At 37.1% G+C, this 13,337-nt stretch overlaps 1 protein-coding gene across 1 annotated transcript; it reads right to left on the bottom strand.

The window, feature by feature from the left end:
* Positions 1 to 4,970: 4,970 nt before the first annotated feature.
* Positions 4,971 to 7,438, bottom strand: LOC127974308 (T-cell activation inhibitor, mitochondrial-like). Its single transcript, XM_052577490.1, has 3 exons — positions 7,213 to 7,438; positions 5,910 to 6,041; positions 4,971 to 5,013 (listed from the first exon to the last, which is right to left on the bottom strand). The coding sequence occupies exons 1-3, from the start codon at positions 7,335 to 7,337 to the stop codon at positions 4,971 to 4,973; spliced, it is 300 nt and encodes a 99-aa protein (XP_052433450.1). The 5' UTR covers positions 7,338 to 7,438.
* Between the last annotated feature and the right edge of the window lie 5,899 nt (positions 7,439 to 13,337).

Genomic DNA, 13,337 nt, shown 5'->3' with positions numbered 1-13,337 from the left:
ACTCTAGAAGGGCGGGGCTTATGTGACGAGGGGGCGGGGTTGGGCAGGGCATTCTCTTTAAACTAGTACATATTCAGCATGTATGTATTTATGTGTGTGTGTGTGTGTGTGTGTGTGTGTGTGTGTTTGTGTGTGTGTGTGTGTGTGTGTGTGTGTGTGTGTGTGTGTGTGTGTGTGTGTGTGTGTGCGCGCGCACACAGCTGGGTAGATTACTTACAAATTGTAGTCTGTTGGTGATTCCAAATTACATCACAACAGTTGTTGTTAGTAACGTAATCCATTACATTACACATTTTAGGTAATATAATCAGGCGACTTTTTGATTACTTTTAGACCTAACTCATTTATCACATTGATTTAAATATGATAATCTTGTACCATATTGATATAAGCTAATTAGGGAGAATTGATTTTGAATAATTTATTGAATTTGCGTGAATAATATCATGTAATCAATATTAGGAGTAGTTTAAAATGTAATTTTCAAGTAGTTAATTTTTGGATTTTTATTTATATATATATATATATATATTTTACTGCAGTCACGTTTGTAATATATATTATATTCTCATTCTATGTCTTGCTCCTAGCCTAAAAAAAAGTTTAATTCTTTCTTACCAAAATATCCTTCAACTGTTTGATTCTTGGTATAAATAAATTATCTTAATTATCCTAATATCTTAATTAATTTATAATCTGAAAGCATGGTCAACTATATTTTATTTTTCTATATTTAAATTAGTATATATATTTTCATCTTGTTTATAACATTACCAGCATATTTTTTTTATCTGTTATTATTCAGTTTTTGTTTTATATATATATATTGTTCTTTAAAAGGAACACATCTGGTTTGGTGATTGGGTGATTGAGCATTATTGATGGGGCCATGGGTGTACGCAAAAAAAAGGTTGGTAAACATGTTCTGGGACATGAAGGTCCCTTTGTATACCATTATTTCCCATTAATTCTCCCAGCCATCATCTTTCAACAGTACATGCTAATTTCCCTCCACACCTGAACCTATGAAATCAATCTCAACCTTTTTGTAATCAATATTATCCCTCCCAAGGGCCCCTCCTGTAATAGATAGCTACCACATGTAGGACTGGCTTTTGTGCATGTTTATGGGCACTCAGGATGGGGTGCTGGGGTGGCTCTTGTGACAAGGGAGGGAGCTTCTCGGTGGGGCTTAGGCTCCAGATGCAGGCTACCCAATAAAGCAGTGGGATGCCAAGCTGAAAGACAGAGCTTTGGGAGGGACCCTTTGACCCCATTATTATGGCTTGAATTAGGGGTAGTGGAAGCTGCCCACACCCGGCTGCAGAGCTCTGGCCATCCCAAGGACATTCCATTGATCTACGTGAGGAAAAAGCCAGAAAGGGGGTTGGGTGAGGGCAGAGGCTCAGCAAAACCAAGCAAAGAAAGGAAGGGTCATGTCACATGGTGGAAATGACCACAGGCAATGTGGATAAGGGTTGTGTGTACGTGTGATTGTGGATCTGTGTAATGAAGCCCAGGAAGAAGCTAGTCCTTTTAACTGTCACTCATAATCAACATGTAATGAAGGATTTTGTTAAACTCTTATTATGGTGCTCCCAGGTATGAGGGACTATTTCTACATTTTAAAAAAAACAGTAATAACCTGGATGGAGAACAATCACAAACATATATATTTTTAAATATATAACTTTATGTAAACATTAACAAACCGTTCTGAGAATGTATTTTTTTTTAACTGGCATGTGCCTGAAGGAAACTCTCTGTATGTGATTTGTCCATTTTTGATTGACTTTTTGTGCTTAAACCTCAAAAATGCAATTGATAGGTTGGTTATCAGCAGGGGTTTCCTGCAGGCCTGTCTTAATCGCAGGATTACATTTATATCCACTTACTGAACAAAGACTCTTGCCCTGTCATACCCTGTCGTATCACTTTTGAACTGACTAATTGATAATTAGTCTTGCTTTGCTTGTGAACATCTTTAAGGTAGCTTTCACTTTAATTGCAATGCAATACACACTGCTGAAAATACATGGAATGTTGGCAGAGACAAATACATTATTGCATATATTAATCTATTTCATTCATGTGACTTTTTCACCCATCCAATCATTTTGTAGAATAAAGTAATAGCACTGAATACAAAACCACAATCACCTTACAGAACAAACCCTATACCTGTCTAACATTCATTGACATTTTAGGGTCAAGGTTAGGGTCAAAAGTTTGGAATAATGAAGATTTTGTTGTTGCTGTTGTCTTATATTTGTGTGAATGGATATATTTTTCATGGTCTGACAGTGGCTCAGGAGGGCAAATTGGATCTTTTAGTTCGTGGTGTATGATGCATTAACAAAACAGGGCCAAATGCCTGTAGAAACACCATTTAATGGCTATTGCTTTTATTTATTTACTTACGCTGTGTAACTATTTATTCTATATAACGCTAGGTAATTATCTGTTCACATCTCCAAAAACAATGGCTGATTAGTAGATATTCAAGTATTTTCATTATAATGATAATTTATATAGACTTCAGGCTGGGTTTTTGAAGTACAGTATAATGAGTACAACGAGAAGAAAACAGAAAATCCAAATATGTCTGACTGGTCTGTGACCTGCTTGCTGATAGCCTCTGTCTCCATCCTGTGTGAGTAAATCTGTCTAAAAGCAGACAGTAGAGGGGGGCAGAGCATGAACAGACTCTCAGGTGATGTTTGAAAGGGCTGAGATTATGCGCAAAAATGCGAGGGTGCCTGCAAGTTCAGCTTCGAGATGCATATGACGACATCTGCACGACCAAGTCAAAGTTTGACATGAGATTTAAAAAAAAAAGTTTCTTTAAAAGAGTCTCTTGTGTTCAAGTCTGTTCAAGTGTTCAAGTCTGCATTTATTTGATGAAAAACACATGGATCCTCCAGTAGACTACAAATATGGAAAAACTACTATAATATCAGTATAATACAGATTCATATATGACACAAATGAATTATTATCATTGTATTATAATTTATTCATTCATTCCTATTAAGATTGTAAAACTCATGGGGCCCTATTTTAACGATCTGAAACGCAAGTGTCAAAGCGCGAAGCGCAAGTAACTTTGTGGGCGGGTCTCGGCGCTCTTGCTATTTTTCCGGCGGGATAAATGGCTCTTGCGCCCGGCGCAAATCTAAAATGGGTTGGTCTGAAGTAGCTACATTATTCATAGGTGTGGTTTGGGCGTAACGTGAAATAAACCAATCAGAGCGTCATCCAACATTCCCTTTAAAAGCAGGTGCGCAAGTTCCATTATGGATTGCTATTATTATGGCGTATTTACCAGGCGCACGCCAGGAGCGGTTCACAGCCGAGGAGACTGATGTTCTTGTAAGAGCAGTGAAAGACAGAGAAGTTGTGTTGTATGGGGATGGGAGAATAATTAGCCTGAATAATTTGTAAGCTAGATTTATGCCTATTTTTTCACATCTTCGTGTCACACCACAATGATTTCCGACATCTCATGTGTTAATATTTTTTTAGTGTAACAATTTATGATTTGCAAAAATAACTGTTGCATCTGTGTAGATAACATGAGCAAAGTGTATGCGCGTTGTGCACGCTATACATTATGGTCAAGCATGCGCCCTTAAAATAGCATAATGAACAACGCGCAACGCGCCACTGACTTTAGACTAGGTTTTTTCTGGTCAGTGGCGCAATTGTTTAATGGAACAGCAAAATAGCACCAGGGATTGTTTGCGCCGGAACACGCCTCCTTTTTTGCCCTGAACCGCCCAGGGAGCGCAAGTTCATTCACTAGTTTAGCGACGTTCTTCTGTGGAGGGAAAAGCGCGCTTTGCGCGGGTGCAAAATAGGAATGACACATGCGTCGGTGTACAAAGTCAATTGCGCTGGGTGCAAGATAGGGCCCATGGACTCTTGTAAACATTGTAATCTAAACAGGTACATATTAGCAGTGTATACAACAGTGACTGGTGCATTTGAACCATTGTTTACATTGTTTTGTGGTTACAGAGTTTTGATATTTATCGTATGTACAGATATCAGAGTATAAACCTTTGAAACACAACAGCAGCAGACAACATGGATACACTGTACACTACATCTTAAAACAAATTATATATAGCATTTAGGACTGCTAATGTACAAACACTACACTGGAAGAGAAGACTTTCAGATTTTCTGAATCTGTTCACTTTTCCAATTCTTAATAGTTCTATATTCAGCATTTAGACAAAACCTTTTCTCCAAACACATCTGAATTTTAACTGTGCCTTTTAGGCATTAAATGTGTTTCTCTCCTGTCAGTCGGGAACATTTGGCTTTTAAAATTATAAAGTCGGCTCAAACCGTCATTCTAGCACTGCTCTGAAAACCAGAACCAATCAAAAATATGTATTTAAAAACCCAAAGTTGCATATTACCAAAACATGATTATAATGACTGCATTATAAATCTATGTTATGTTCAACTAGCAACTGATCATTTTAAGGCAAAAAATTGCCTTTTTCAGAATCGTGAAGATGATACTTAAAAAAAAAAAAAAAAAAAAAAACAATTATGACACTGAAGTGTTATGCTCATGTGAAATGGTTGCCAGTGCAAATAAACAAAACACTTTGTGCTTAGTTATAACATACATCACACGACTGGGGCCCACTGCCTCAAAAGCACAACACTAGATCCTCAGTGCATGTATAATGCCTATACACTAGACCAAATCTCAAAATCTTCAAAAACTTGTGACTATGTGCCTGAGAGGCACAGTAATAAAGTCCAGATAGATTTCAATCTGTTTCAGCCCTTCCAGTCCCAGGGAATACACAGATCCCCATCCCGCATGACTGAACAGAAGTAAGAGATGTAGAGATGAAGGCCCTGAATCTGTGGGCATCTTTCCTCCATCAGACGCCTGCAGCAGGGGATCATCTGACTGCTGGACACACTGGGCTCTTTAGACAGACCTACAGGCAAATCGAAACGAGGTCTTCTTCCTCCTTCTCAAACCTGTATAGAAGGGAATAAACAGTCACTATATCAGAAAAAAAAACAGCATCCAGAGACACTTGACAAGACATTTCAAGACACAATCTCTATAAAAGAGACAGATTTTCTGATTAGGTATAACTAATGATTTAATAAATTTTAGAAAAAAACATTTTAACTGTGAAAAAAAAAGATCATGTTAACAATATGAAATATAGTGTACATGATTCTCAGAATAGCACTGAGATTTTCCTCAATGTTATCATTACAGATAACAATAATTTATTAAATAAATAAATAAATGAAAATAATATATATAATAAAATAAAATGAAACATACTAATCCCAAACGTTTTTTATTATTATTTTTTATGTTTGCAAAATTAAGCTAAATTATGGAGAGAGAGAAAAACACACACACACACACACACACACACACACACACACACACACACACACACACATATATATATATATATATATATATATATATATATATATATATATATATATATATATAAAAACCCTGTTGCAATACTTTTAATTTCTTTATTGTGATTTTTTTCCCCTTTAAGTGTAACATAATGTGAAAATGAACATTATTGGTCATTTTAAGAATATACGGTTACACAGGTGTCCTTGTTACAGTGTAATTTTACATTTAAGTAGAGAGTAACATTTAATTAACTACATATACTTACGAAATGGTCAGAGTTTAGCTTAGGGCTACTTGCATGTAATTATGCATAATTTACTTTTATTATAATAGTAAGTACATGTAACTTGTGTAACAAGGACACCTTAAAATAAAGCGTTACCGTGTATACTGATGAATCATGCACAATATTTTAACTTATAGAAGATAAATGGTCATTTGTGATGTCATGTGAATGTGCAGTGATAGGTCAAGCCCTCACTTGTCTCTGTGTTGCATGCGTCTCCGGGCCTCCTGGGCCTGCCTCTGGAGGAAGTTCTGCAGCTGGAGGGTGTCACACATGGTGAGGATGATGAAGTGGCCCTTCTCATGCAGGCAGGGGGTGGAGCGGTCACTATGGCAACGGAACAGAATAGAAAAACAATGATTGACGGGACATTAAGAAGCACAAAGACTTCTAAGTGAACAGTGAGGATATATCAGTCAGAAATGAATAGAACACAGGGAACCATTGGAATAACACTAAACCATTCATATACAATCTGTTGTTAACAGGCCAGTATGGTCTCTCTTCGGTTTCATTTTTATGTTTATCTTGTCCTTTTAGTAGAATTACTATTCTTTACATTTTCCACAGCTATCCATTTAAAGATACAGTACATAATTTATTGTAACTTCACTTGCTGTTACATCAAGATAACTACAATGATACTATTTCAGTGTCCACAACAATGGATAGAATGGTTTGTTTGTTGTAAGCAAATATTACAGTTATTTTGTATTTCAATTTGCTGATGCAGCAAAAGAAAATAATTAAAGCAAACAAACTGCCATTCAGATTTTATTTTGAAGTGACATCAATGGAGAACATGCTTTTGTTCCCATAGTGTTACAGTTATGTCAGTTAGATTTTCTCCATAACATTTTGATTGGACATTATTGCCTAATATAACTTTTAAATATTTTATATCTAATAATTTTTCGTTAAAACACTTAAAGAAAATAATAAATTAATCAAAATGATAGTAAAGACATTTATAATGTCAATTTATATGATGAAAAAATATATAATTGTTTCCACAAATATATGAAGCAGCACAGTTGTTTGATAACATAATGATAATACATTTTTATTGAGCACCAAATCAGTATACTAAGATTTCTAAAGGACTATGTGACACAGAAGACTGATGCTGATAATTCAGCTTTACCATCACAGAAAACATTCAAATAGAACTCCATTATGAACTGAAATAATATTTCACAATAATACTGTACTTTTTGTCAAATAAATGCAGCCTTGCTGAGCACAGAAGACATATTTCAAAAAAATAATCTCACCTACTCTAAAGTTTTGAACTGTAGGGAATATTATAAAAACACTAAATTATTATTATTTTTTTTTTATCTTCTTTAAATTATAAGAAAAGAAAAGTTGTTTCAGAGAATGAAAGGTATTGCTGAGACTCAATTTCTGAGGACCTTGCCTCACATAGTTGAAGGTCGTAAACACAGAAAACACGCACAGAGACAAATGACTGGAATTGAAGCATGCAAGTATTTACTTTTCCAAGCTCATTGTGAGGCCTTGCATGCTGTGGGGGTGCAGAGAGAGGCGCTGAGACAACAGTCTCTTGTGGAAAGTGTTGAGGGCGCTGTATTGTTCCTCCAGAGGCACAGCTGGACCCATCCGCTCGATGTGGATCACCTGAATCCCTCCCGACAGGTGACTGATGCACTCTTTCAGCCAGTCCGACTGCTGGAACAGGCTTTGGTAACTCAGCAATCTTTCAAAGAGCTCAGCATACACATGGACAGACACAAACACATGCGTCTTAGTCAGCAAAAATGTTTATTTTTTAAGCTAAGAATAATATAAGAATGGTTTAATAGATGAGAACATACAAAGTGAACATACTGACAACAGGATAAGAACTCAATACTCTGTCCAACAGTTTTACACATGGAGACAGAAGTTTAAAAGTATGGGATAGGTATTTTTAAAATGTAATTTCTACCTGTGATGTAAAAGCTGGATTTTCAGCATAATTACCACAGTCTTCAGTGTCACGTGATTCAGAAATCATTCTTATATTGTGATATAGTGTCCATATATAACTGGGCAGGCGGAGGGATCAAAAAGGCGTGATAAAGAGTCGGGTTTGACATTTTTGGAACCAGGGCGGTACGATAAAGTACCAAGCCTGCCTGGAATTGAGTCTTTTGGCACTTCTAATGTACTCTAAATTCTAATGATCGGTCCAAACAATAAAAGGAACCCCTGAACCTTCCAGCCAGTGCCGCCACTCTTCTAATGCTAATTTGACGGCCAACAACTCTCTATAGCCAATGTCATAATTACGTTCGGCAGGAGATAGTAGATGAGAGAAAAACGAGCAAGGATGTATCTTATCGTCCGAAGCAGCACGTTGGGACAACACTGCTCCTACCCCCACCTCACCACGAACTGCCGTGTGGGATCAGGGGCCACAAGGATGGGAGCCGAAACGAAGCGACTCTTGAGGTTAGCGACCACCTGAACGGAGTACTGGGGGAGGTCAAGGCTGTCAGGGGTGAGGCTAGTTGGCTGAAATTGCAAATGAAACGCCAATAGAAATTGGCGAACCCCAGAAACCGCTGTAGGGCCTTACGGGAATCTGGAGATGGCCAATCTATCACAGCCTTAACTTTATCAGGGTCCATACGTATTCCCTCGGACGAGACAATATACCCTAGGAAAGGAACAGACTGTGCTGGGAAAACGCATTTCTCCGCCTTGACAAAAAGCCCATTCTCAAGTTACCTCTGGAGCACTCGTCTGACGTGTTGAACGTGTTCCTGGAGAGATGAAGAAAAAATCAGTATGTCATCCAGGTAAACATATATAAACTGATCTACCATATCTCTCAACATGTCATTAACGAGCGCTTGGAAAACCCCTGGCGAGTTGAAGAGCCCGAACGGCATCACCAAGTATTCAAAGTGCCCTCTAGGGGTATTAAAGGCGGTTTTCCATTCATCCCCCTTCCTGATGCGGACCAAATGATAAGCATTAAGTAAATCCAGTTTTGTGAATATGGATGCTCCCTGCAACCTCTTGAAAGCTGAAGACATGAGTGGCAAAGAATAGGTGTTCTTTATCGTGATGTTGTACAGCTCTCAGTAATCAATGCAAGGTCGCAGGGAACCATCCTTCTTACCCACGAAAAAGAATCCCGCCCCCGCTGGAGAAGAGGAAGGACAGATGAGCCCAGAGGCTAAGAAATCAGAAATGTATTTCTCCATGGCCTCCCTCTCAGGAATAGACAGAGAGTATACCTTGCCCTTAGGCGGAGACTTACCTGACACTATATCTATGGCACAGTCGTAGGGACGATGTGGAGGAAGAGAAGCAGCACGGGACTTACTGAACACTTCCTTCAGGTCCAGATACTCTACAGGCACGTTTGGCAACACCATGTTCTCCTTCTGAAAGACAGAAACAGGGACAACAGAACAAGCAGAAACCAGACAAGACTCATGACAACTTTCACTCCACAATGTGACAGTGTTTGAACCCCATTCCACTTGTGGATTATGTTTGGTTAACCAGGGGTGACCTAACACAATGGGAGCAACAGGGGAGTCCATGAGAAAAAAGGATATTGTTTTTGCGATGGTTTCCAGACGTGAGCAGTGCGATGGGTTCAGTATGGTAAGTGACGTGAGGCAGTTCCTGGCCGTTGAGTTCGGTGACATGGATGGGGAGAGACACAGGAAGGACAGGAATGTTCAAGTGATGTGCCAGTGAAGAATCAATGAAATTACCTTCGGCTCCGGAGTCGATGATGTAGTTGAGGACTTCCCAGCGGAGATCACACCCGATAGTAGCCTCAAGTTTACTACCAGGCTGGCTCTTTTAACCGGGCATAAGTCGATGTTATGAGCTGAGCCTCCACAGTATAAACACAGTCCTTGGGACCACTGCCGTTCCCTCTCCCTCCGGGACGTGGTCGTCGACTGGACCGACCGCGTTCTCTCGACTCAAGCGCCCCCTGGCAGGAGAGATGGTAGGGCGTGTAGGACTGGGTTGGCGACCCAGGCAGTTAATCCGTGCGTCTACTCATAGAGCCAAATCTATGAGTCCATTGAGTGTGGGGGGCAGCTCGAGGAGGTAGATTTCCTTATGAACACGGTCGGCTAACCCATGCAGGAATCGATCCCACTGCGTGGCCTTCTTCCACTGGCAAGCGGCTGCCAGGGTGCGGACAGTACCATGACTGAGGTGCCCTTGAGCAAGGCACCGATCCCTCAACTGCTCCCTGGGTGCCACAGCATAAATGGCTACCCACTGCTCTGTGTGTGCAGTTTCGATGGGTTAAATGCAGAGCACAGATTCTGAGTATGGGTCACCATACTCGGCTGAATGTCACTTTCATGTTTTTGTATTTATATAGATACATAATAAATATACCCAGTACACACTCATATTGTGTAAACAAAAACTTTTATTTTGATTCTATTCTATTCTATTTCATTAGATTTTAAAAGGAAATGTTTCCTGAGATGGCAAAGCAGCCGCTATTCCAGTTTTCATGTCACATACAGTGAGCCTTCAGAAATCCTTCTGATGTGCTGATCTGGTGCTCAAGAAACATTTCTTTCTGAATCCAGTTGTGCTGTGTAGTATTGTTGTGGATTCTTTCATTAATAAAAGGTTTAAAATCAATTATTTGCAAATACAATTTGTTGTAATAATGTCAAAATATTTACTGTTCATTTTGATCAATTAAATAAAAAGTTTAATTTTTTTCAAAAAAATTTTTGGAATCAATTGGAAAATTATGGAATTATTGTAATCTCCAAAAATATATACTGCTATATTCTAAATTATTTTCTTAAAGTAATGTTAGCCACCTTTTTTACGACCAGAGTTTTGAGGAATACACAGAATACAAATGTTTTTTATTCATAAATATCAAAACTTACTCCATGAGATCAAATGCACCTTCTTCATGTATACATGCCTGGACTGACTTTTATTTATTTTATTTGATCTCACTTTCTATTCTTAATGGCCAGGCACACACCATATAAGTAGCACTGTCTGTGTGTAAATAATTAGATTCATGCAAATAAAACATCAGGATATGTGGTTGAACAAAAATAACATCCTGACTGGACTTGAGCAGAGACTTTTAACTCAGGTCAGGTGTTCTTTACCTACATACTGTTGAGAGTGTAATCACACTCCTCTTTTATTGACACAAATTAAGCAAGAAAAACAAACACGACGAGAAACACTTCCACCCACAGTAAAACACTGCCCATTCAATTTTAGAGCCATTAGATGTAACGTTATTCAGCATTCAATAGACTCAACAACACTGTAAACAAGTCACAGGCTTAATCAGCCACACACACAATTTATGTCAGGATGCTATAATCCAAACACTAAAATGATTTAGTCAGTAAGCACGAGCTGTCAGTACTGGCGCCATCTATAGGTTATTTTGGGATTATCATTACAGTTTTTTTTTCAGCTGCTTACACACTTTTTCAAAACTTTGCCTATATATGTATATATATATATATATATATATATATATATATATATATATATATATATATATATATATATATATATATATATATATACTTTACACACAAATCCAAAAACTGCACACACAAAATGCAAAATGCCTCACATCTCTTGCATTCGAAGCACTTCATTCAAAATATTGCAAACATTTACAAAACACCTTTTTCATAATATTAATTTCTGTTCGATTGTGCATGTGTGTGTGCATGTGTGTGTGTGTGTGTTACATAGAGTATTGTGTGTTGTGTTTTGCAGAAAAGTGTTTAATGAAAAGTCAAAGGCCGAGAATCAGTGTATGGTTTTGCAGATTTGGTGTGTGTTTCTGGTGTTTGAGGGTCAGGTTTCAGAAATCGGATACCAAGTAAAGATTTTGGGTGTATGCAACTGAAAAAAAAACGTAAACTCCAAGAGATGTTTGAGCAATTCAAAAAGGTGAATAAAAGAAGACTGCAAGAATTTGTGACGCTTTATTAATTTAATTAGCTTTAAAAAATGCATGTGTGGCCTAGTGGATTTTATTTACATTTTTTTTTTTTTTTATGTGCCACTGACTTCAGATTTGAGGCTTAAACATAAAGGAAGGTTTTAATCATTTTAATGCGACAATATGCATAATAATGACATAATCATAGTTATTTATTTTAGGTTGTTGTTTTTCTTTCATAGCTTATATGCATGTGCTCGTTTAGTCCTTCTTATTACAGAGTTCACCTATACATAATATAGCCTGTACTTTGTGTACACTTGTTTGTGTGTTAATTGTTGGGAACACTGTAAACCTGTGAGATGAAAGTAGAATAATGCTGATGCATTGACTGTAAGAATGAATCCTGTAATAGTGTGATTGTCACAGTCGTACAGTGGCTAAAGGCGATAGCCACTGGTGTGCTGCAGGCAGAACACATCTGGTCACTCTCGAATGACCAGAGCAGGACTCAAAAATCAGTGACAGGATCCTGAGAGACACATGCTGCTGTCAGAAAGGGCATCAGCTGCTCTTCTCAGGTCACTTCATGCATGTTTCATATACTGTAGGTGGGCTGTCTGCCACTGCTGGAAAAGAGGAGAGCGTGTGTCGATGTCTGTGTGTGCAGAGAAACCATAGTGACACGCTGTTATTCAGACTAGATCAATAGGAACAGACATTTCAATGTGTTTTGTGGTTACTGAAGGACTATGGTAGGTATATTCAAGTTAGATGCTAATGTACAGTATATTTTGTGTAATAATATTTTCACATTTTTGGAGGGGAAAATGGCCTGTATCCACTAGATGGAGCAATAATGACACTTAGATCTACTAATAATATGATATTTGTGACCCTGGACCACAAAACTTGTCATAAAAGCACGGGTATATTTGAAGCAATAGACAACAATATATTGCATGCGTCAAAATGATCGATTCGTCTTTTATGAAAAAATCAGGACATTAAGTATGTTCCATGAAGAGATTTTGTAAATTTACTACTGTAAATATATCAAAAGTTCATTCTTGATTATAAGTATATATTGCTAAGCACTTCTTTTGAGCAACTTTAAAGGCAAGTTTCTCAATATTTAGTTTTTTTTTTTTTTTTTGCATCCTCAAATTCCAGATTTTCAAAAAGGCCTAGTTGCATTTCAGCCAAATATTATCACATACCAGTGGAAAGCTTATTTATTCAGCTTTCAGGTTTTTATATATATATATATATATATATATATATATATATATATATATATATATATATATATATATGTATGTATATATATATATATATATATATATATATATATATATATATATATATATATATATATATATATATAATAAAAAATAAACATAAAAACACCTTTATGACAGGTTTTCTGGTCCAGGGTCACATTTATGGCTGCTATGATGATGATAAGAATAATAAGAAGATAAAAAAGATGTTAAAAGAAAAAAATAAAGACAAAAAAAGTCCAAATAAATTAAGATAATTATTAAAATTACTATTATAATATGTTTGCACAAAGTTTGTGTTCAACTGATTTTAATGTGTTTTATAGAATTTATTGATATAGGTAATTAATAATAAAAAATGGTACCAACATAGTTTAGTTTAATTCTCACTATTGGTTATTA

This window comes from Carassius gibelio, chromosome B16 (genome assembly GCF_023724105.1).
Source record: "Carassius gibelio isolate Cgi1373 ecotype wild population from Czech Republic chromosome B16, carGib1.2-hapl.c, whole genome shotgun sequence".
NCBI lineage: Eukaryota > Metazoa > Chordata > Actinopteri > Cypriniformes > Cyprinidae > Carassius > Carassius gibelio.
Note: the sequence above shows the minus strand (reverse complement) of the source record. Positions and strands in the feature narration are given on the sequence as shown.

What these genes read in the sequence shown, in the direction of transcription:
- LOC127974308 (XM_052577490.1), bottom strand. Translation starts at nt 7,337, where the DNA reads ATGGGTCCAGCTGTGCCTCTGGAGGAACAATACAGCGCCCTCAACACT. An exon ending in CTCACAATGAGCTTGGAAAA is followed by an intron (nt 6,042 to 7,212) that starts GTAAATACTTGC and finishes CCGTTGCCATAG; the next exon opens with TGACCGCTCCACCCCCTGCC. An exon ending in CGCATGCAACACAGAGACAA is followed by an intron (nt 5,014 to 5,909) that starts GTGAGGGCTTGA and finishes CCTTCTATACAG; the next exon opens with GTTTGAGAAGGAGGAAGAAG.